We start from the raw sequence: 23622 nt of genomic DNA on the forward strand, positions 1-23622 counted from the left end.
GTAAATTGAGACACACCACACTCGCAGCTGGTCCACACCATCTTCCTGACTCCACGGGATCCGCAGGAGGAAACACCAGGGAAAACCTCATGAGGGAGCAGATGGCCTGCCTCCCATCCCTCATCCAGGGGCTCAACGAGTAGCGCCAGGAGTGGCTCACTGACCGGGGGAGCGCCAGGTTGACCAGGAGCAGTGGAAAGCTGCCTGGGACCTGCTGGTGCACCAGCACAAGGCCACATGCTCTTCCCTTACCTTGGTAATGGAATGCATGGTCTCATGCATGAAGCGGGCCACCAGTAACCCGCGGCTTCACTTCCTAGCCCCTAGGGTCTGCTGGGGCCCCAGAATATGGGGTCATGGGACCTCTTGGGCAGCTGAAGCCTCCTGAGCTGACCAAGGCAGGCACCAGTCCAGACCCCATCCCTGAGTCCGCCCCCCCTCATTCCAGGTTCATTCCCCAATCTCTCCCCTGTTGCAGATCCCCCAAATAAAGTCTTAGTTTTTTTAAGGCTTTTTCTTTGCTCTGCAGGAGAGGGGGAAAGGGAAGGCAGGGGAAAGAAGGGGTGGGAGAGGAAAGGTACACAGAGGGAATGCAGGGGTCCCTTGTGGAGAGGCACAGGGGAGAGTCTCATGTAGCCTTTGCTGAAACTCTCCCTCAAGGCCTCCCTGATGAGCACAGCCCCTTGATATGCTCGCTGAATGGCACTGGTGTCTGGCTGCTCATATGCCCTAGCCAGCCAGACAGCCTCTGCCTCCCACCCTGGCAGGAAAGTCTCCCCTTTCCTCTCACAGAGGTTGTGGAGCACACAGCAGGCCACCACCACAAAGGGGATGTTGCACTTGCTGAGGTCCAAGGGGGTGAAGAGTCTCCGGAACCTCCCCTTTAAGGTGCAAAACACACACTTCATGGCCATGCCGACGTTATGTCTGTGAAGCATCCTTTATGGTCCATGAGGGTCTGCAGCTCCATTCAGAAATACCCCTTCCTGTTGATGTAGTCTGAGGTACAGAGGTTGGTGGCCAGGATGGGGATGTGAGTGCCATCTGGTCGCAAGCCCATGGTCGCAAAGCCATCAATGATGCTGTCGATGTTCCCCAGAGTGACAACCCTCCGTAGCAACACGTGGTTTATGGCCTTGGCTACTTGCAGGAGCATGGCCCCAACTGTGGATATCCCCACACCAAACTGTTTCCCGATGGAGCGGTAGCTGTCTGGTGTGGCAAGCTTCCATAGAGTGAAGGGGACCAAGCATCCACAGGAAGTGTCCATCCCCTGTCCGTGGAGGGCACCAATCAGTGGGGACACGCTATTTCGATTCTGTTATTTCAGGAGTTATTTCAATTTACTTATTTTGAAATTATTTCCTAGTGTAGACATGCCCAGAGAGATTAAGAGCTTGTCTAGATTGCACAACAGCACAGACTGGTGTGGCTGCCATAGCTATTTCTTCAGAAAAGAAGTGAGGTGGCATAGTAAACAACAGTCAACCCTCACTGATTAAAATTATTCCCCATTGCTGGTTATTTGTAAAGAGCCAGCAAGCTCTCTTGGTATTTTGTTGCGGATACTATTATTTACCATGTATTTTAATCTTTATACTTTTCAAAGAGATGGAGAAACACCAACCTCTCAATCTCCCAAAGTGTTTGCAATGACGACTGGAACAATATTTTCAGCTCTAGTTATCTAGCCAAGGTAATGATAAGGTACTCGTGATTTTGATATTTAGCAATTATGAGAAAACTGAGGTGGAAAAGTTGAGCAACACGCCCACATACTATGAGTCTGCTGGCAATGCCAGGATTAAATTTAAGGTTTAGTGACTCCCTGATTCATGATAATCCCCCACTTGAAGCTACCTTTAAACCAGGATAAACCTTCGTAAACCATTTCAGTAGCAAGGAGGCAAAACAATTCCTCCAGGTAGCAGAGAAGGAAACATTCTCTGAGTGCAAAAATAACCGTAAATTGTTGTACTCTTCCATCTGCCTAAGAATGAACAGACTCTTCACAGTGCTAGGAACACCTGCTGTCATTTAACTGCAATGGGCACAAACCCAAAGTCTACCCAGTTCTAGAGATTTTTACCAATTTCCAATTTTAAATAAGGGATTTTTCTGAAACTGGACTGATCTTTTGATGTGTGCTCAATATTCGTTAAGGACCGGTCACCTCTCTTCCCAATTTTCTGGGTTCCAATTTCAATGAATTGTCCCTGCTGAGTTGTCATTTGCACTGAAAGGGGATGGCTGTCTGATACCAAGCAGTTCGGCTTATCTTCATGCAGCCAAGGTACATGGCACTCTACAGTCCTGATCCACTTACTGATTCCCAAGGAGTATACCCATATTTCTGACTCACAACAAAACCACCCCTATCAATTCCATGGAATATTTACACTGTCATAGGTTAACTGGGGACTCAAGCGAAGAATCAGAAAGCCTGTGTTTGGATACAAGAGAATGTAGACACCCCGAACTCTTCCAAAGGCGTCACCTTTTCTTCCAAAAACTCAGTGTGCAACATTTTCACAGTTAGGACCTGATCTTAACACCCTTTAAAAAGTCACTGGAATTGGGACCATGGACTCTGATTCTGCATAGGAACGACTGGGTCCATCAAGTTCAGTATTGTGCCTGGAACCAATACCTGGATATTTCAAAGGAAATGTTAAAAACTACCTGCTGTACTCCCAGACACATGCAGTGATGTGTGTCAGGAAATAGGGGTGAGAGGCTCTTTCCCGAGTCCTGCAGCAATGAAATTAATGCATTGGAGGATGAACTGAATATCTTTGTCTTACATAACAAATATTACTGGCCTTAAACCCACCTAGCCCTTTTTAAAATCCAGCTACAGTTAATTAACTCAGTAGTCTCTGGAGTACTTTTGTCTGGGGGATGGTGGGCGGTATTTTAACCTAGATTTCATTTTTCCCTAAAATCCCTCCAGCAAATCTCCAATATATGTAAGTTTTCTTAGCTTTTTCTTTTCTTTTTTTTTATTAAGCAGAATGTATTGGTGGATTATTCCTTGAAAAGACATGGTGAATTTAGGGCTGTCCTTTCAACTTTAGCTGTTGGGGGATGGACTGAAAGCTGTAAAGAAGGGGCATGTTTTGTTCTTAGGGAAACTACCACCACTCTTCACACAAAGGTAGCAAGGGCTGTCAAACAAAATCTCTCTCAGTTTTCTTACAATAACGATTTACAGGCTCCGTGGTATTTCTGAATCAGCACACACACCAAAAAAGAACTAGCAAATAGGATTGGTGTATGAACTTTCCAAGCAAGGGAAATAATCATTTACAAGGTGCAAACTTTGGCAAAAGAAAATACATTCACTCTGACCACATTATTAAACAAGTGTTGGCAAAAATGAAGACATCCGCATTTGTTTTTATTTCTAACTAAATTCATTAATATGATCTGGTCAAAACTGCTCCTTTCATTATTGAGAGCACTGCTTGACATGCAGTGGGAACTGAAAGCACTTTGACACATGAGTAATTTATTACTGTTAATTTGTCAGCAGTGCATGGAGGCCCCAATTAATGTTCAGAGCCCGATGGTGATCTAGGACAAGTGACAGTCCCTCTCTGGGCTTCAGATTCCCCATCTGTAAAAAAAAGAGTTGATAATACTGACCTCCTTTGTAAGACAGCAAGGCATGATTATCAGCCTCCGCACCCACTAGCAAAAATGGGCTTGTTCATAACTTCTCACAGCAAAATGCTGCAGTGCAGCAGCACAACAGAGCTCCATGCCTTCCCGCATGGACAGGAAGAGAGTTAAGCAGCGTATTTTGAATAGATAACTATTTCTCTTTCAAAAGATTTGAATATTCACAAAATGTCTATGGCTTGCCCCCATATGAGCCCAGTATCATTTGGTCAAATGTAATGCAAAAATGCTTCTGGGTAGAAGCTGGATTAGCTCAAGAGCTTTGCACCACTTCATGTATTCCCAGGGCTTATCCTAAGAACTGGGACCTAAATGATGCACAGAGCTTTTGCTGGCCCTTGGTAGAGGGATAAATTACACACCTTCTGAGTGTTAGAAACATTAAAGAGAGGCTCTTGATTGGAAATTTACAACTGTGAATTTTGACAAAACTGGAGAAAGAGGGAAATGGTGCCAGAAAACATACTGTGTTCAGCACAAGGCTGGAACTAGAAGATCCTGAATTCTATTTAAAGATCTTATCTTGGGCTATGTCTAGACTGCAAGCCTCTTTCGAAAGACGCTTTTTCGAAAGATACTTTTGAAAAAGCCTCTTTCGAAAAAGAGCGTCTAGACTGCAAGCGGAACTTTCGAAAAAGCAAGCCGCTTTTTCGAAAGGCAGTCTGGATGCTCTCTTTTGAAAAACCCCTGTTTGCATTCAAGAACGCCTTTTTTCGAAAGAGCACTTTCGAAAAAAGTCGTTCTTCCTCGTAAAATGAGGTTTACCACCGTCGAAAGAAAAGCCGCGTTCTTTCGATTTAATTTCGAAAGAACGCAGCTGCAGTCTAGACGCAGGTGAAGTTTTTTCGGAAAAAGGCTACTTTTTCGGAAAAAAACCCCTGAGTCTGGACACAGCCTTGGATTCTGCTTTCAGTTGCATCAAATACATTCAAGTAACTGGCCCCACCTCCATCCATCTAACTATCTTTCCTAGGGTTTTATATTGCTGCCCATCACCATGCTATTTGAGCATCTTCCACATAAAATCAACAGTGGACTTCATGGAGTCTCTAGCACATCTCTCTTTTGTGGTCAAAACTGCTTAGAGCAGGGTTTCTCTGGCTGGCAAGGGTTTGGGAACAGAAGTAGCTGTGAGCATGGCTTATGACAGACAGAGTGTCTCAAAGAGTAACGTTTTGCAATGTTTGTGAAAGGTGGCCAGACTGTGAATTTGCCTGAACATCTCTGGAAAAGAGTTCTATAGCTGATCCCCTACACTAGGAATGCTTTGTTATCTGCTCTCATATCTTTGTCCTGGGAACCATTTTGGAGCATAGATTCCATATCTACTAGCAGAACCCTATAACCAACGCAGAGTTTCATGATGACATACATTAAGTTACCTGTTCTTTTCCTTTGGAACTATACAACTCTCACTCAGACTTTAGGAAAGACTTGGAAAAAAAGAGAGATGTGTCTAGGTTCTTATATGACCCTCACTGCTGCAGTGTCTAAGGGTACGTCTACACTGCTTGGCTACTCCACATCTACAAAAGCTACCTGTTATTTCAAAATATTTTCCAAAATATTTAGTCTGCAAAAGGAAGAGTGAGGGGGGATTTGATAGCAGCCTTCAACTTCCTGACGGGAGGTTCCAAAGAGGATGGAGAGAGGCTGTTCTCAGTAATAATGGATGGCAGAAAAAGGAGCAGTGGTTTTAAGTTACAGTGGGGGAGGTCTATTATTAAGAAAAGCTATTTCACTAGGAGGGTGGTGAAGCACTGAAATGGGTTACCTGGGGGGGGGGGGGGTGGAATCTCCATCCCTAGAGGTTTTTAAATCCTGGCTTGACAAAGCCCTGGCTGGGATGATTTAGTGAGGGTTGGTCCTGCTTTGGGCAGGGGGCTGGACTCAATGGCCTCCTGAGGTCTGTTCTAGCCTTACGATTCTATGAATCTATGCTGGTAAACCTCATTGCACGACGGATACGGGATGATTTGAAATAGGGCGTTATTTCAAATTTTGGTGCTGTGTAGATTTGCCAAATTTCAAATTTCAAAATAGATTTGAGCTAAGATACGCCATTTGCACAGCACAAATGGCATATCTTATTTCAAGTTTAGGGTGCATCTATACAGCACCCTAAGGGTCCCTGGAATTCACTCTCAATCACCATCACCACAAAGTGATTATCTGTATAAATGTCTGACATGTGAATCAGGACAAAGATGGAGGATGGGGGAAAAAGAAGAATTGTACAAAATCAATGCCTTTTAAGAACAGCCCTATTGCAGATAAGATGAACATATTTAAGAACTCAAAAGTTTTTCTGCTCAGACATTTTATCTTTCTTGAATGTTTCCTCCCAGTTCTGCATATCCAGCTTAGCCTCAGTAGCCAGCCTAAAATAGGAGTCAAACAGCTCAATCAGAAACTACCCCATCTGATAACGTTCAAGAAATGTCTAGCAAGAAGCTGTCAATTTAAAGCCAGGGCTTGGAATAGCTTAAGACATCACAGCACAAGAGATCATCTCAACCAGAATAAGAGTTGGATAATCTCTAGGGCCACAAACGAAACTTCAGTTTCTGTGGTCAGCATAGAGCAATCAAAAGGCTCCATTCTAAATAACAGGAAGGTGCTATTCACGCAGCTAAGGATTACGATGACCCCGTTTATCAGTGTTCTGGACCTTTTAAACCCCCAAAAACTGCTGAAGGCAATATCTAGGCTGTGCTACAGTTTTCTAAGGGAACAGGCAGGGATCCTATCAAGCGAATTACTTTGAAATTCAGTCTGGCCAAAGTTTTTCAGATTTTTTTGTAGAGAACCTTAAATTGGCTGAGAACTAGCCCAGGGGATCTACAGACTTTTTTTCTCTCTAATATCTATCAACCCAATTCTGCTACTCTTCCTCATCTGAGTAGTATTTTACCTCACAAGTGGCCCCACTGATTTCCAGAGGACACTCACAAAATAAGGTACAAGTCAACAAGAACACATGCAGCAGAATCCAGCCCTATGACCCCTGAAATGATTTATCATAGAAGATTCATTTCAGATGTTTGAATTTCATTATTTAAATGTCAAACATCCTAATTTTGCCCTGTTGGTACCTCTGCAGCCTCAGAGAACACAAGGGGACAAATCCTGGCTGTGCATTTAAATTAGGGATACATTTATTCCAGTGAGGCTGCAAGGGTATAACTAAGAGCAGAATTCAGCCTAAGCCTAAAGATTATTATTCATAAAGGAAACAATTTACCTAACCGATCATTATGGCCAATTGTTCAAATCTGTACTTGCCTCAGTCACGGCATTAAATAAGCCCATAGGGTAACATGGGGATATTGTGTAATACCAGACTAAAATCAGCTCTATCCACATCACTGTATTCAATTCAAATGATTTGATGTTTGATGGAAACCTTCACAAAAGCAGTGTCCAGATGAATCTATTACAGAAAATACCTATCAGAGAAAATACTTTGAGTCCCGTATTTCCCAAAACTTTTGAAAGAAGAGCCCATCTTCAAGAAAATGAAACTAACAGCACACTTCTGCAATGCCACTATGTGTTATATACATTTGTATATCTTTTGCACCCCATTTCTTCTCCCTGAATAACTCTTTGCACATTGTTGGGGATTACCCCACACCTTGGGAAATGTTATGGTAAATCTTCATAATATGATCTACCTTCTCTTCTTTATAGCAAAACAGATAATTATGTTGACATTTGAAATTTCATCATTAGCATCTGAGTTAGTGCCCACTGAAATGAACAGGTGCTTCTATTGTTTCAGGCTCTCTGCAAAGTCTGGCAGCCATTGCTGCTTTGGTTACATTCAGGTCACGTTATGAAGGTTATCTAGCTTTTTTCCTTCAATAAAAGATGGGAATCTGGTGAACAACTGTCATGCCCCACAACTAGTCCTTCACAATAGTTCATTGCAGATATGCACCTTACTGTTTAAGTTTTATCATTCCAGATGAAAACTCATAGTTGTACAGCCCTGGGGTGCATATATTCCTCAGAACACAGCTCTCTAAACTGGCATTCAGTGACTGGAACGGAAAGGAAGGGAAGGCTTCTCTCTAGTATCTCCTGACCCAGTCTTCATTTTGCTTTCACAGAAAAGATTTTTCTCCTCCTTCCCCTCTGCTCTCCAATGGGCAGAAGTAGTAACTGGATCAGGTGCTGGAATTGCCAGTGGCTTTGCAGACTTGCCCCCTCAGCAGGAAACCGAATAATATGGACACAGCAGGCTGGAAAGGCTGTCAAGAATTGCACTGAGTCTTTTGAGAGACTCTAATTCCCCCTGATAGACGCTGTTTATTCTTTTTATTGCTATGCTGTTGACTTTATTTGAAACCCCCTGAAGCAGTGAGATCTCTCAGCTGGATGTATGCAGTATATCAAGCTGAAGCAAAGGCACCTGCAACTCAGAGAGGGCTACTTTTGAGTAATAGAACAGGCTACGTGCAACAACTCTCTTAAATCTGCACTTTGCATAGAGCACCCATGACCAACATTGTCTGGTTCTCATTCTGCCATTAGGATCTCTGACATGTGACAGAAGGCCTGAGATACAGGCCAGCAATCTAAGTGGGGTGCTCTACAGAGTTGCTGATGTGCCTTTTATAAGGGAAATAAAATGCTGATGCCAAGTGACCTTTCCTTTGAATGAAAAAACAAACAAAGCAAAACAGGTAAAAAGAAAACTATTTTGGATCCAATTCTGATTTCAAATTCACTGGTGTAAATCTGAGTAATTCTTGACAAATCCTGGGTAAATGAGGTCAGAAGTTGGACCGCTAGACTTTGTGTCTCTTCCCTTTCCCATCATTTATATGTCTATGTCTCAACCTGGGGGCAGTGATTTATTTGTGATATTCCAGAGGAATGCGGAATGCCAGGAAGATCTCTTGAAGCTGGGGGCAGAGGTAGAACGTGGTGTCACAGCATTTGGAAATAACGCCAGACTAGAAAAATAGAGAAATTAGGGGACAAATATGCTCTTCGATAGAGCCTCGCCTTGTATAAATGGAGGGCTCTCCATTAAAGTCAATGGAGTCAGACTGATTAAACCAGCTGAGGATCTGCCATCTGTGAGTATCCTCCTCATATAAACATGGGCAAAATGAAGCCCAGTGAGACAGAGAGCCCTGGCCTCTGATTTTGTAGACACCATTATGCTCAGGCAATTAGCCATGGGTGGAAATTATGGCAATGTGGGCTGAAAATGCTTTCCCTGGGCACTTAAATAAAAATGGGCTAATTTTCAGAGGAACTGAGCATCTGTACCTCCAGGTGACTTCAGCACCTCTTAACCTCAGGCCCATTTTTATTTAGGAGCCTATATATCTGGATTGAGGCACACAGGCTATATTTATAAATTCGTGGCCCATGTGTTTAACTTCCTGTTTCAGGGCATCGCTTGGGAGCTAGTCTAGCAGTTGGCTGCATGCACGGCCTCTCTTGGTTGTTGGTGCATGCAATTAATTGGGGGTGCAATATTATGGCCCTGTAAAATGAAAGGCCCTGTTGCAAAATCAAGCTCTGGGTGACTTATTGAAAGTAGGGTTGCCAGGTGTCTGGTATTCACCCGGACAGTCCGGTATTTTCGGCTCCTGTCCGGTAAAAAATTCAGAGAATACCGGACACCTGAGATGTCTGATATTCTCTGAATTTTTCCCCGGCCCGGAGGCGAAAATGCTGGGCACCTGGCAACCCTACAAACAGTCAGCGCCCAGGCTTACCGGGTTCCCCAAGGCTGCCGGCACAAAATGGCTGCCGGCCAAAAGACCTAGGGGAAGCAATTACTTTCTCTGGGTCTTAGTGCTCAACTTCTCCCCTGTTCCTATCCCTGCACTCACTCTTAAAGGGGACATGCTGTTTTATTTTAATATATATATATTTTTTTTGGCTTAAGAAGTCCTTGGAGTCTTTTTTTTTCCTCAACAACTTTGGGCTGCCCCCCTTTTTTCCCCTCTTCAACAGAATTTTTTCCTGGTGGTTTTTTTTTGGGGGGGGGGGCTGAGGGGGCGCGTGTTCGGTATTTTTGTTTCAACCATCTGGCAACCCTAGTTGAAAGTCATGGAGAGGCTCAGTTACCAATGTGAAAATAAAACCAAGGAGTCCTAACATGATCTATCTTCCGCTCTAGCCATTAGACCTAAGTCCCTCATTAGGGAAGGAGACCACTACTCTAACTTCTTTGATAACAGGCCTGAGATTCAGCAACATCTCCACAACCTACTTCATCCATACCCTGCTTTTATACTCTTGCCATAGTAGAGGAAGAAACAGTTTTCCTGTTGATGTGCCCCAGCTAGAGGGCCTTTTATGTGTCTCTTCTTTTCCCGGCTTGTGCTCTCGACATATTTGCAACACCCTACATTTTGCTTTGACGGAAACAAATGCTTTGCTTGAGGACTTTTAGTGCTGTAACTCTGACTGGCATCTCTGCTTCCCTGCTTGAGTGTACATTACTTGACTGTGTGAAAAATGGCAATGCCATCAACTAAGTTTTCTAGTGCCCATACAACTCGGCAATTGAGTACAACAATAAACTGGCTGATATACTCATTTTTCTGAATGGCAGGTTGTTCAGAATACCGCCCCTTTACCTATCTGTCTGTCTTCAATATGGGGAACACATATAGCATCACTATAGCATCTAGAATGCAGTTTAAGAAGGATGCATATGAGATTCAGCAAGGAAATATGCTCTTGTATTTCCACATATTAATACCAACTAAATCCTATGACATGTATCATCTGAATAGTGTTATCCCCATTTTACAGACATGACCATCAGAGATTAATCCAAGCCATGCAATGCAATAAATAAGTAATAGAACAAAGAAAACAATCCAAGAGTCCTAAAATTCTGGCATGCTTCATTTGACGAAATTGCAAAAGATCAGTCTTTAAATCAAGGACTCACACGACTTTCTCAATGTTGTAAAATCCCTGCCTATCAGAAAGGATGGAGCAAAGCCCATTTAATGTAAAGCCAGGGACAGTCATGTGTGCTAATTCACAAGTACTCTGATCCAGTTTTGCCCTCCTCATTAGATTCAGTGACCCCAGAAGAAGTCTACCTTCTCCACAAGCAGTTGAGACCCAGGATCTCACCAGAACTGAGAAGAGTCTAGCACATATTAAAGTTGTGATTCTGCTTTGGAGTTGATAACATGAGAAACATAAAGCGCGGGTCTAAGACTGGCATTTGCCCATCGGAGCTATGGGCTTTTTTTAAAACGCTACTAAATTTCAAATCCAGTGATCTGATGGTTCAGATACAAGTACACATCATAAAACTCTAAATGGCAATTTGTGCTGGATATGAACTGCCTGCAGGAGCCCTTCTGTAACCCCTATTATGTTCCAGAGAGAAAACCCTTCACATCATTAATCATCACTTTTGTTGATGTTGGGTGGAGCAGCTGGATGAATAATCATAACTGCAATGCATCAAGCCTAAGTCCTTTGAAGAATGTCAGTCTGCTCTTAGGCCCTTTGCTCAGCTTCAGTTCTCCCTTTGGGCAAATTTCACTTCTGCAGAGAGGCCAAGCCAGGCCTAAAGGCTATGCACTACTCAGGCCCCAGGTAGGCCCTTCAAATTAGGGTGCACAGGTTTTGTGCTGGTTCTCTGCACTAAGTCAATTTCACTTTTCTTATGCAAAGCAGTTGCTCAGCCCAGCCCCATGCTGTCATGCTGTTGAACAACAGCTGTTGAACAACAGTTGAGCTCTGCCCCGTAACTACGAAAGTGGCTACATTAAGTGTGCATAAACTGATTCCTGCATGTATGTATATACACACATACATATATCTATATATATGCGCACACACACACACACACACACACATATACACACACTCTCTCTCTCTCTCTCTCTATATATATATATATATGCATGTGTGCGCGCACACATGCTTGTGCACTTACCAACTGTAAACTGAAGTAACAATTGAAATCCAGGTGATACAGATCCGTAACTATAACTTTAACATTCCATATAAAACACACAGCACCAAGTCTTTTCTTGTCTATGTTAGACATAAGAGGTTGAAAGTCCTGCGGTTGCTAATACTGAACAAGTATAAGAATATATCTTTTTTTTTTTCCTCTTTTCACTGTCCTCCTCACTGTGCGGGCAATGAATGGGATCCCTTTATTCTGGGATGTAGTAAAATCTCCCCTCCAATGTTCCTTTGAAACACACTGGATTTGTACAAAAGCCTGTTCAAATAAACTGCTCTTCTCATGGGGGATTTGAAATTAGGACACCCATGTAAAGCTTATGCATCCTTAACAATACTTTGTTTTCTTTTGGCAATCAGAATATATAATTAGGCATAAATAGTTGCACAGAATCAAAGATGCTTTACTTGAAGTTTCCTGAAGGGATTCCTGGAGTGAGAACAAAAAGCCATCTGCTGACTCCAATGGAAGTGTCAGCAAGGAAATAAACTTGGGAGGAACAGCATTAAAACAGCTAGCACTAACCTGAAATTCAGCAACTCTCCGGGAAACCAAAAGTCACTCTCGTTTAAAAAAAATACTGATTTGCCCTTTGAGTTAATGTAAGGCAGCTTCGTATCCTTCTGTTCTTATGTTTCCATTTGCAAAGGATTGTTTTGTTTGTTTTGCTTTTAATATGAATAAACTCAGCCAATGTGACAAAGACTCAAAAATTGCACCCAATAACATGTCTATCAAACTAGTATCTTGAAATTCCTGAGTCTTACTTCAAACCTCTCTTTTAATTATTAAGTAGACCAAAAATATGATTTGTAGTTTCATTACAAGATATGAGCACTCCAATGTTTTTTTTAAATAATGCATTTTAGTGACATTGAAACCAGAACAAAAAACTTAGCACACACAGATAAGTGTAATTTAGAGGACTATTGCTGCAACTTACGCAAGTTAAAACTGAATAGCCGGAAGAAATTCCTTATGGCAAAAGCCATGAAGCTGTGTATTACCTCACAAAGGGTACGTCTAAACTATGGGGCAGGTTTCAAAAGAGGATATGCATATCAATTCCAAAGGAATTTGCATATCTTCTTCCGATCGCTTTTTCGAAAGCGGGTCTTTCAAAAGTGAAAGTAGTCTACGCGTTTTTTTCAGGAAAAATACCCTTTTTTGAAAAAAACCACTCTTCCTTAAAAAAAAGGAGGTTTACACAATTTTTTGAAAAAGGGTTATTTTCCCCGAAAAAAAACGCATCCAGACTACTTTCACTTTCGAAAGGTCTGCTTTTGAAAAAGTGATCAGAAGAAGATATGCAAATTCTCATGGAATTTGCATATCCTCTTTTGAACCCCCCCCCCCCCCCCCGGTAGTTTAGACATACCCAAAGGAACTGATGGTAGCCCCATTTCTTGAATTACTTAAAATATACACTGTATGAAACACAAGCAAATGCACTAGGACACAATTGTAAGCACTAGGACCTTAATTAAGGAAAACATCCTTATTCAGGAAAGCACAGCATGTGCTCAATTTTCAAGAAAGCTGATGAGACTTAAGCACATACTCAAGACCTTTTCTGAATTGGGATCTGGGCTCAACCATAGGTGTTTGCAGGCTCAGGCCGGTAAAGGAGCATAAGGGTACGTCTAGACTACATGCCTCTGTCCCAGAGGCATGTAGATTAGGCTACCAGACACAGGAAAATGAAGCGGCGATTTAAATAATTGACGCTTCATTTAAATTTACATGGCTGCCGCGCTGAGCCGACAAACAGCTGATCAGCTGTTTGTCGGCTCAGCGCGCTAGTCTGGACGCACGGGTGTCGACATGAAAGGCATTTGTCGACCACCCAGGTAAACCTCATCCCAGGAGGCATACCTGGGTGGTCGACAAATACCTTTGATGTCGACACCCACGCGTCCAGACTAGCGCGCTGAGCCGACAAACAGCTGATCAGCTGTTTGTCAGCTCAGTGCGGCAGCCATGTAAATTTAAATGAAGCGGCGATTATTTAAATTGCTGCTTCATTTTACTATGTCTGGTAGCCTAATCTACATGCCTCTGGCGACAGAGGCATGTAGTCTAGACGTACCCTAAGACTGAATACACCGCCCAAACCTGCTCTCTCAGAAATCGATGGAAACTGTGCTATGAAATTAGTGAGGCTAATTATGTTTTTCCATGGCTACCTTCTATAATATGGAACCATTTGAGATTCCGCATTTTCAAGAGGCTTCTCTATCCATTTTAAATACAGATTCATAGATAGGCCAGACAGGAGCACTATAACCATCTAGTGTGTAACACAGGGGTGGGCAATATTTTTTGATGGAGGGCCACTCCAAGAATTTGCTAAGTGGTGAAGGGCCACACTCTTCCATGATATTAACAGAGGTGATATGGGGTTTGGGGAGGAGGTTGGGTGAAGGAGGTGGTTGTGACCTGGGGCACAGGACTGGGAGCAGGGATTTGGGTTGTGTCCTAAGGCAGGAGGGGGTTGTGACCTGAAGCAGGGGATTGGGATGCAGGATCTGGGAGGGAATATAGGTGTGGGAAGGAGGCAGAAGGTTTGGGTTATGTGGGATAAGGGTGCAGGAATGGGAGGGGCAGAAGGTTAGGGGGAAGAAGGGGCAGGCAGGCTCTGTCTGGGAGACTTACCTGGGTGACTCCAGCCCAGCAGCCTAGCAGGTTTCTCAGACAGGCTCCCTGCCTGCCCGCCCCCTGCACAGGCTGCAGGGGCCATGTGGGTCTGTGAATAGTTATGAGCCTGAGGGGAGGGAGAAGAGGGACTTTGCACACTGCAGAAACCGGCCAATGGGATTGTGAAACCGGCCAATGGGAAACCTCTTCTCACTGCCGCCGCCGCCCGTCACCACTGGCTCACAGCTGAACCATTTTTCTGAGCAGCGCGCAGGGTGGGCAGGGAAGGCAGGGACCTTGCTTGAGGCTCTTCACTACATCCATGGGCCCGATTCAGTGGCTTGGTGGGCCAGATCAAGCCCATAGGCCGGATTTTGCCCAGCCCCGCTTTAACACAAGATAAAGAAATTTACCACTCTCCGTGTCAGTCCACGTAGTCATTTCTGTTTTAAATAAAAGTTTGCCCCGTTTCAAGCTACAACTTTTTAATAACACATGCTCAACCATGCCATGTTTCTGCATTAGGGGTGAAATTAGCCCACCTTAAATGGCCCATGTAAAACCCTATACATAACTTAAGCTCCTTATTAAAGAGCTTATGTGATATGTAATACCTTTTCCAAGCCCTCTGCACTGAAGTGAATTCCACTCTAACCTTATAAGCCTCCATATACCAGAGGTGCATTCTAGCCATTTCAAATGAGGCCACCAACACAGGCTATCAGTGAATAGGAAGATACAAATCCAGACACAAATATTTCTTTGGAAATGTCTGCTGAAACCATAACCATGGTACACGGAAGCCAAAATCTTGAGATTCTTTGTGGAAAGAAGTAAAAGGTGCTGAAAGTGCTAAAATAAAATGAGCCCTGTAGAGCAGTGGTCCCCAACCTTTTGAGGTTGTTGGGTGCCAGGGGGTGTGGCCGTTCGCCCGCCGGGCGCCAGGGGGCAGCCCCCCCCCCATAGCCGCATGCCCGGGGCCGGCGCTCCCCCCACCAAGCGCCGCACGCCCGGGGCCGGCGCTCCCCTCGCCAAGCGCCGCACGCCCGGGGCCGGCGCTCCCCTGCAAGCGCCACGCGCCCGGGGCCAGCGCTCACCGTGCGCCATGTGCCCGGGGCCAGGCCAGCCCCGAGCACCTGGCGGGCGCATGCAAATGCCCCCACGGGCGCCATGGCGCCCGCAGGCACCATGTTGGGGACCATGGCTGTAGAGTTATCTTAGAGGTGGGTGTGACTACTAAGTTCAGACCAGGACCTAAATCCAGAAGTCTACATTTGGGGTGGACTGACTTGTGGGCCCTGGAGGAAGGGGCAGGGAAGCTTGGCTCTGTGGGGGAAGCAGAAGAAGGGGCTGAGCTGGGACTAGCCTCCCCACCAAGCCCTTAATGCAAACCCAGACTATGCTGCGCAGGGTTCTGGTGGTGATTTAAAAGGCCCAAGGTTCTGGCTGATGCCACAGTAGCAGCAGTGGCAGACTGGAGCCCTGAGGCAGCTGTCCCCTCCCCTCACCCCCTGTCCGTGACTCTGATAATTATCAATATATTTTGTCAGCTGTTGAGGAGGGATGTTTAAATGCTGAGTAAAAATGAATCAATGGCTTTATTACATATCAGCGGAGGTCTCATGAAAGCAAAGGCCAACTCCCATTCAGTGACTGCTGGGTGTCTGTCACTATACTTGTATAATTGGGGGGGGGGGAGGGGAGACACCAAAAACCTGTAATGCTTGCAAAAGACCCCCCAGGTTAGCCAGAGTTCAAAATGCCAACCAACTGCCCTGTATTACCACAGCGCACACCAGCGTGAGCTACAGGATCAGTGTCTGATACTCATCTGCTTACTTCTCAACAGGAAGAGGGGTGGATGCATTCAGAGAGAAGGATCACTTACATCGATGAGGTCAGAGACGTCGTGGATGTAGTATTTACTGACGGCGGCATTGGTGGCTGCCAAGTTCAGCAGATAATCATTCCTAGCTTTAGTGCACTTCAGCTTGTTTTCAGAATATTTGGCTTGCCTCTGCAAACAAAAATTGAATGTAAAAGTAAAAATAAGTTATCTAGAAGGTTTGCATTTCCTCTCGTTACATAGTGCACTGCTGTGGAGGTGTCAGATATTAACACCCCTTCAGTAGGATGCAACACACATCTTTGCCAGTACAAGTGATTCCATACCTGGTACATTCAACACTGCAACAAGTGCATTCAATTTGAAAGTACATAATACAGTGAGAGCATAGTTATGTTATCTGCACATTTGTGGAAAGTTGGCATCAGTCAAGGTTAGAGGGCCAAATTCTACTCACAGTGGCACTGACTTATAAATCGGGACTAATTCCAGATATTCAAGTTGCATCTGACCATGAAATCTGACCCAAAGACTCACGTTGCAAAATTTAGAAGGGAATCCAGAATTCAAGCCCCTATAAGTTCAGTGAATTTGTTCAGGATATTCTCTAATCAAGAGGTTGAACAAGAATGCCTGACCCTTGCAGTGAGCTTTCTCTTATGTAGTATTCCAGTTAGGGCCGGACGGAGGCATGGGCGAGCCAGGCAGCTGCTCAGGGCGCCAACCGATGAGACGTCCCTTACAGCTGCAATCAGGCGCCGTGCGCCCAGCTCCCGCAGTGCTGGCCCGCCCACATCCCTGCGGCGCCAGCCAGCAACGCCCTTCCCCCACGGACACGGGGCCCTATATGCCCTAGCGCACGCGCCAGCAGCGACGGCCGGGCCGGACTGGGCTGCGCTTGCGCCGTGCTCCCTAGGGGCAGGGCCTGGGCTGTGCGCCAGCGGCTATAGCCAGGCCACACATGCGCCGTGCGCCCCAGGGGCGGCACTGTGCCCCTGTGCCCGGGGCACCAGAATACCTCGGGCCGGCCCTGATTCCAGTGCAACACACACAGCAGGGTAAACACACATCTGTTTCCTGGCTAGGGAGGTTGGCTTTAATTCTCAAAACACACCACAGAAAAGGTACCCGAATGAGAATATTTGGAGTTTGTGAATCTGCAAAATGCAAAGTTTGGGGGCAGCCTAGAGAATAAAATACCAATGGGTTATGACAGCAGTAAGTGCTCCATTTTAATTCAGAGCCCCATCAGCCAGCTGCCCCATTAGCTCACAGACTGGTGGAAAAAGTTAGAGAAACTGCAGTTGTGTGTATCCACACCTCATCCTATGAGCCTCTGATCTAATGAATCCTGGGATATCTACTGTTCATTGTTACAAGAACCAATTTGGGAGATGAAAATGAACTACTGAAATACGGCCTGGAAGCTGACCACAACTCTCCCCCGCATGGTGTCCTCTCTGCGGAGTATTATTGTGGCCAGCTAGATTTATTGCTATGCGCCCGCCCTCAGCAGCAGACAAAGTCTCTCAGGCTGTGTCTAGACGACACCTCTCTGTCGTCAGAGAGATGTAGATTAGGCATGTCGAAATTGCTAATGAGTCAGGGATTTAAATATCCCGCGCTTCATTAGCATAAACATGGCTGCCGCTTTTTTTCAAAATGGAGCTTTTTCAAAAAAAGCGATAGTCTAGATGCGGATCTTTCGAAAATAAACCCTTTTTCGAAAGATCCTGTATTCCTCAAAAAATGAGGTTTACAGGATCTTTCGAAAAAGGGTTGTATTTTTTCGCTTTTTTTGAAAAAGTTGTTTTTTTCCAAGAAAGCTCCGTTTCGGAAAAACAACGGCCATGTTTATGCGAATGAAGTGCGAGATATTTAAATCCCTGCCTCATTAGCAATTTCGATGTGCCTAATCTACATCTCTCTGTCGACAGAGAGGTATAGTCTAGACGTACTCTCTGATCCTAGATTGTCTGATCCTAGATTGTCCAAAATATCAGTTGGACCCACTGGCAACCATCTGAATAGCTACTGTATAAAATTTAATTGAAATGGCTTGTGCTGGTGGCCTCAGCCTTTTTTGTAGTGGTTGTTTTCAAAGCCATTGCTTTTTGGGAGGCCTTTTCAACCGCCCTTTTCAAGTCTCCCCCTCCACTTTGAACCACACTGCAATATTTAATGGTTGGCCACATGAGTCCCTACCTACGTTATTTCATCCCCTCTGTGGATATGCTGAATGATGTTCACCAGGCCCCATTTTCTGCTACAAGGTGGCAGCCGGACTTTGAATCAAACCCTTGCTACCAGCGGATTTTGGCACACCTCCATTACTAATGAGCAATAAAGAGGTTTTTTTATAGCTTCCCCAGATTGTGCTTCACTAAGCTATGCACCAACATCCAACTAGCAGGACACTTCCTCCCTGATCTCTTCAAAGGCTGCAAAAAGGGTTGCAAGACAATGATGAATGCTGGAGTCAAAACCTTTGCCACAGAGAGATTTTTGTCTGTACGCCTAGCTCTGTATCCACACAGCCAGCGGCAACGGCTGCATCCATCAGCAGCCAAGCTGTCAGCCGTGCGGGAGGCTCATTATTCCTCTCTCTCACCTTCTCCTTCATCTTCTCAATCTTCTTGACGGAGCTCCGGCGCTGAGGCCTGTCCTCATGCCGCAGCAGGTTCACGCTTATGTCCCCAGACTTGTTGAACTGCTTTTCCTCCTGCTTCTCTGCTTCCTTCAGCTTGCTCTCAGCACTGATGCTTTCCGCGTGGTACATGTGGTAAGTTTTCATCACCTGAGGAGACAGAAGCTAGTGAGTCTCCTACACTTAAAGTGTCAAGGCATGTGCATGATACAGGCTGGAGAGGCCTACAGATCGTGGTCCAGATTTTAGCTAGGCTAAGGCTGTTTGATGCCACCCCTTCGAGGGGGCTGGGGTCAGCCACTGAGGCTAACCCTGACTCAGAACATATTTACAGCAAGGGCAGAGCTGGTGTAAGGGCTGTTCTACATCCCTGCCGCCATCCCCCACATTACAGCATGGCCAGAGTGCACTGCACTCCAGCTTCTCTGCTACTCAGAGCCATAGGGGAACTCTGCATGACTTACAGCAGCTCTGCGCTGGGGGCAGGAAGGCCCATGCAGCAAAGGTAGCACACGGGGAGCACAAAAGTAGCTTGACACCATGTTGGCCCCGACCCTCCTCTTCCTAAGTGCAGGAACGGAGTAACTGAGAACCAGGCTCAAATTCTCTTGCCACAGAAACAAGTGCCACTTGGGCAGAGGCAAGCTCCCTTTCCCCCCCTTCCAACGTGCCTCCTCTTGAACTTGCTGCACCTGCGCCCGCTCCAATTGGTGCCTTGTCTGTCGCCAGCTGCAATGGTGGATTTGACACCAAGGACGCCCATCCCATTAGCAACAGGAGTAGCTCGCGTCGTGTGGTGTTTCTGTGTCCCACAGAAAACACTGATGCCTCCCTTCTACCATCACACTTTCAAAATAAAAGATCAAAGGGCCCCATATGATCATTTTAATAGCATTGGCACACACATCTGCTCCTCTCTCTCTCGGTCCCTTTCCTCACCTCCTGCCAGGACTTGGACGTTTTATTTTACATTTCTCTCGATAAGGCCAGAGATGCTGGATGTGCCTCTGCAGAGCAATTACATGGTAACAGTCTGGTCGCGGCTACCAATGGGGCTGTGGATATTGGCTAACCACTAAGGGCCAGATTCTGGCTTATGCTGCTGCGTAGGGGGCAGAATAGAGTTATATCGGGGAAGATCATACCTCACGCCAGCAGTACCTCGTCCTTTATATGCAGGTGTGTGCTCCACACCAACCTTTAGGGGAGAAATGGTTGTGCCCCATGGGGCAGTGCTCTGGCTCTACCTCTCTTTCTCCTCACCAGACCCTCACTGATGCCACTTTCATAAGGTTTAAGAATTTTTCTAAAGCCCTCCTCAAAGGGAGTTATTCGGATCTAATCTGACCTCTCCAGCACCCACGCACAGATGCTGACATTTACCACAGCGAGAAAGCAGCTAACAGAACTGCAGTTTCAAATACCGAACTCGCTCTGCCATGCTGATGGCTTTAAGAAGCAAAGTTTTCAAATAGGACTTAAAGGAGCTCTGAGCATCTCCTGTCACAAGGATGGAGAGTAGACCCCCGGGCACAAAGGCAAAAGATCCTGCCACCTCTCCCTCCCTGCATCACAAAGCCAGAGAGCACCACTCTCTCCAAACTGAAGACAGGCTAGCAAAGCCCTCACCCTTTGAAGTACCATCATTGCAGTATGATGTTGGCATTAAAATACAAGATGCAACTCAACTATCAGGGAAGGGAATACCAAGGGTTCGCTCCTGAGAGATGCTAAACCTCACAACCCACTGGCTTCAGAGGAACTTGGGATGTGTCTATACTGCATCTGGGAACCTGCCTCCCAGCCTGAGCCCACAGGATGTGCTCATGGGGCTCATGCTAATGCACTGAAAATACCTAAGTAGACATTGCTTTGTCACTGAAGCTTGGGGTCTCAAGCCCAGCCCCATCTCTCTCCAGTCTGGACTGCAGTCTCTACGTTACAATTTTTAGTGCACTAATGCATGTCTCTGGTGCAGTGTAGACTTAGGGAGACTCAGCTGCTCTCAGAAAAGCATTCAGCACCTAACAGGATGACAGGTGACATGGGGAGACGTTCCTATTATGAACATGAAATAAACTTTATTTTGACTCAGAATCTTAACACCCTTAGTTGACAGCCAGCTAGAAGACCAGTCTACAAGGGCTATCAGCATATGTAAATCTAAAATTAAGGGGGATCCCTTGTAAATCATGAGTACTGCGGAGGAGTGTGCCAGGCTCAATGGGAAAAAGCAGAAGGGGATGGGTTTGTGAAGAGTTTGTAAACCAGAGTTGGAAGATCATTCTGTGTTAAATTCTACAGGCTGGTTAAAATAAACTTTTCATTTTCAATTACATTCTACAAGACTTTTCCTGCAAGGCATGGAACCAGCAAGGGGATCTGTAACGCGAATACAAAGGTTGCATATTTTTGCAGGCCAGATCCTTTTCTCTCTGAATCGGTAAGAACATACCTGGCAGAGCTGGCTGCCTCTTTGCCATACCCAAATAATTAGGCATTATTCACAGCTACATTCATGGCTGTGTCCCACCCAGTCCATACATTCTCTCCCTTTCACCCCTCTTAAACTTTCCATAAAGCAGATGGATTACAGCTTTGAAATCTTAATTCCACTGAAGTCAAGGTAAGACTACTATTGATTCAAACAGGGTTCTGGATATCACCTAGGACAGTGGTTCCCAATCTTTTTTACACCGCAGACTGGCAAACCCATTCACAAACTTTTGGAGGACCGTTAACATTTGATTTGCATAGCTGTATGTTCATTATGCAAATAATAAATATTCAAGTATGCAAATATAATGTTACCAGTCCACCAAAAGTCCCGGCCCCCAGAGTCGCTGCAAACAGGCAGCTTCCGCTCTGCCAGCCCCACACCCTTAGAGCCCCCCCCACCAGACCCTCCCCAATGCCAGCCTCCTTTTTCCAGAGCCCCACTACCGTAGGGGACCATGTAGCCCTGGACCCGGCCGCTGGAGGAACAGCTGCTACGGCCATGTGGCTCTGGCATCAACCGCTGGAGCAGCCGTGGGCTGCCTGCAACACGGTTCCATCTCTGCCCCTGGCCAGGGCCACTGGAGCAGTCACGGGCTGCCCAGCATGCGGCTCCAGCTCTGGCCACAGCCGTAGCAGCCATCACCCAGCCTGCAGCTCCAACCCTGGGGAAGGGCTGAAGCTAGGGCCAGGGCCATGTGGTAGCTGCTTTTGGGGCAGGCTGCTATCCACCATGTGGCCCCACCCCGGAGCAGGTCAGCAACCACTGCATGACTCTATTGAGGAGGTGGGCGGGCCTCAGATGGAACACTGGCTGGGCAACGTATCCCAGTCCCCAGAGCCCCCATGGAATGGCAACGGTTCGTGAACTGCCACTAATCCGTGGACCAGCAGTTGGGAACCGCTGGTCTAAAACATCTAGCTCAAAACACAACACAACACAACACACACACACACACACCCCAACAAGGAGTCCTATGTCACCATGAAGACTAACAGATTTATTTGGGAATAAGCTTTCATGGATAAAAAACCACTTTGGCCAATCATCTGACAGTCTGTTAGTCCTGTGGCACCTTAAAGACTCCTTGTTGCTTTTGCAGATACAGACTAACAAGGTTACCCATCTGACTTACCAAAAAAAAAAAAATTCATGGCAAAGACACTGGCCACAATTTTCCTAGTGATTAGGGGTGCAGATTTTGGATATAGAGGGCCTAGTTTTCAGAAAAATCAGGTCCCTTTAATTATATCTCAAGCTGGGCACCTGAAATCATTAGGCATTTTGCAATCTTGGTCTTTGATCCCACACTCATTTCTGCCTTTTTGATGGTGTCCTCCTTTCTGGGCATTTATCTCAGTGTTTCTCTAAGGCTCTCATCAGGCTAAGCAGTAGTTTAGTTCTCCCTTTTTTTTTAAATTAGCCCAAGTGAACACAGGGACAGATCCTCAGTTAGTGTAAATTACTGTAGCACCACTGACATCAGTGCAGCTGCACCGATTTACTCTAGATTAGGAAATACCAATAGCATTCAAGTTGATTTCCTAAAATTTTGTGGTAAGCTTTTTTTTTTTTTTTTTTTTTTAGCATTCTCTGAATAAGGAAGTAGAGTGAGAGGAAAGAACTAGGAGGGAGAAGATGACAATGTAAATTGCCAGCCCTTGTATGAGGCCACGTTTCCACTTATCGGAGGATCGATGCTCCAGCAATCATCTTCTGAAGTTCGATTTAATGGGTCTAGTAAAGACCCATTAAATCAAATAGGGCACCTCTATTGACCACAGTACTCCTTGCTCTCATAAGGAGTAAAGGAAGTTGATAGGAGGGTTTCTCCCATTGACTCCCCGCTGTGGGACTTCCCCAGAGAAATCGATGCAAGGTACATCGACTTCACATAGCTGGAGTTGTGTATCTTGCATCAATTTTTTCTGCCTGTGTACGCCTGGGCTCAGATTAGAAAGCCCTTTATAAATTTTTTGACTCAGGGATGGGGATGGAAAGAGGAATCGTTGGGGGATACTGAACTACTGTCTGATATTCCTACAAATTAGAACAGACAGTTTATTCCCGTCCCATCCTTTTACCCTTTAGGTAATGTTAAAGAAAATAAACTTACAAGGACTTTCTTTATGAGCCATTGATTTTCCACAGAGCAATAACCTTGTAGCCTTGGACAAAAATGTAGTGGAGGGATAGCTTCGGCCTAAAGCATACCTTGTTATATAACAATCTTCAGATGGCTGCTGAAATCCAAGCCAAAACCTAAGGGACATGTGCTGGATTTGATCTTTCTGGCCTTTAAGACCCACCATGGCTTTAGGCTTTGCTTTTGATGC

The 23622-nt window shown here is 45.4% G+C and overlaps 1 protein-coding gene across 6 annotated transcripts in view; it reads right to left on the reverse strand.

The window, feature by feature from the left end:
* The window catches only part of SRGAP3 (SLIT-ROBO Rho GTPase activating protein 3), a 266808-nt gene that overhangs the window by 50092 nt on the left and 193094 nt on the right, over positions 1–23622 (reverse strand). For all 6 annotated transcript variants that reach the window (XR_012906465.1, XM_075938720.1, XM_075938717.1 and 3 more), the window contains 2 exons: positions 18754–18939; positions 16185–16313 (listed from right to left, as the gene is read on the reverse strand). Coding sequence is in view for 5 of the 6 variants with exons in the window: in XM_075938720.1 (XP_075794835.1) it covers positions 16185–16313; positions 18754–18939 (315 nt within the window). In the remaining variant the exon portion in view is untranslated. The remainder of the gene's footprint in view (positions 1–16184; positions 16314–18753; positions 18940–23622) is intronic.

The sequence above is a fragment of the Pelodiscus sinensis genome, chromosome 11, assembly GCF_049634645.1.
Source record: "Pelodiscus sinensis isolate JC-2024 chromosome 11, ASM4963464v1, whole genome shotgun sequence".
NCBI lineage: Eukaryota > Metazoa > Chordata > Testudines > Trionychidae > Pelodiscus > Pelodiscus sinensis.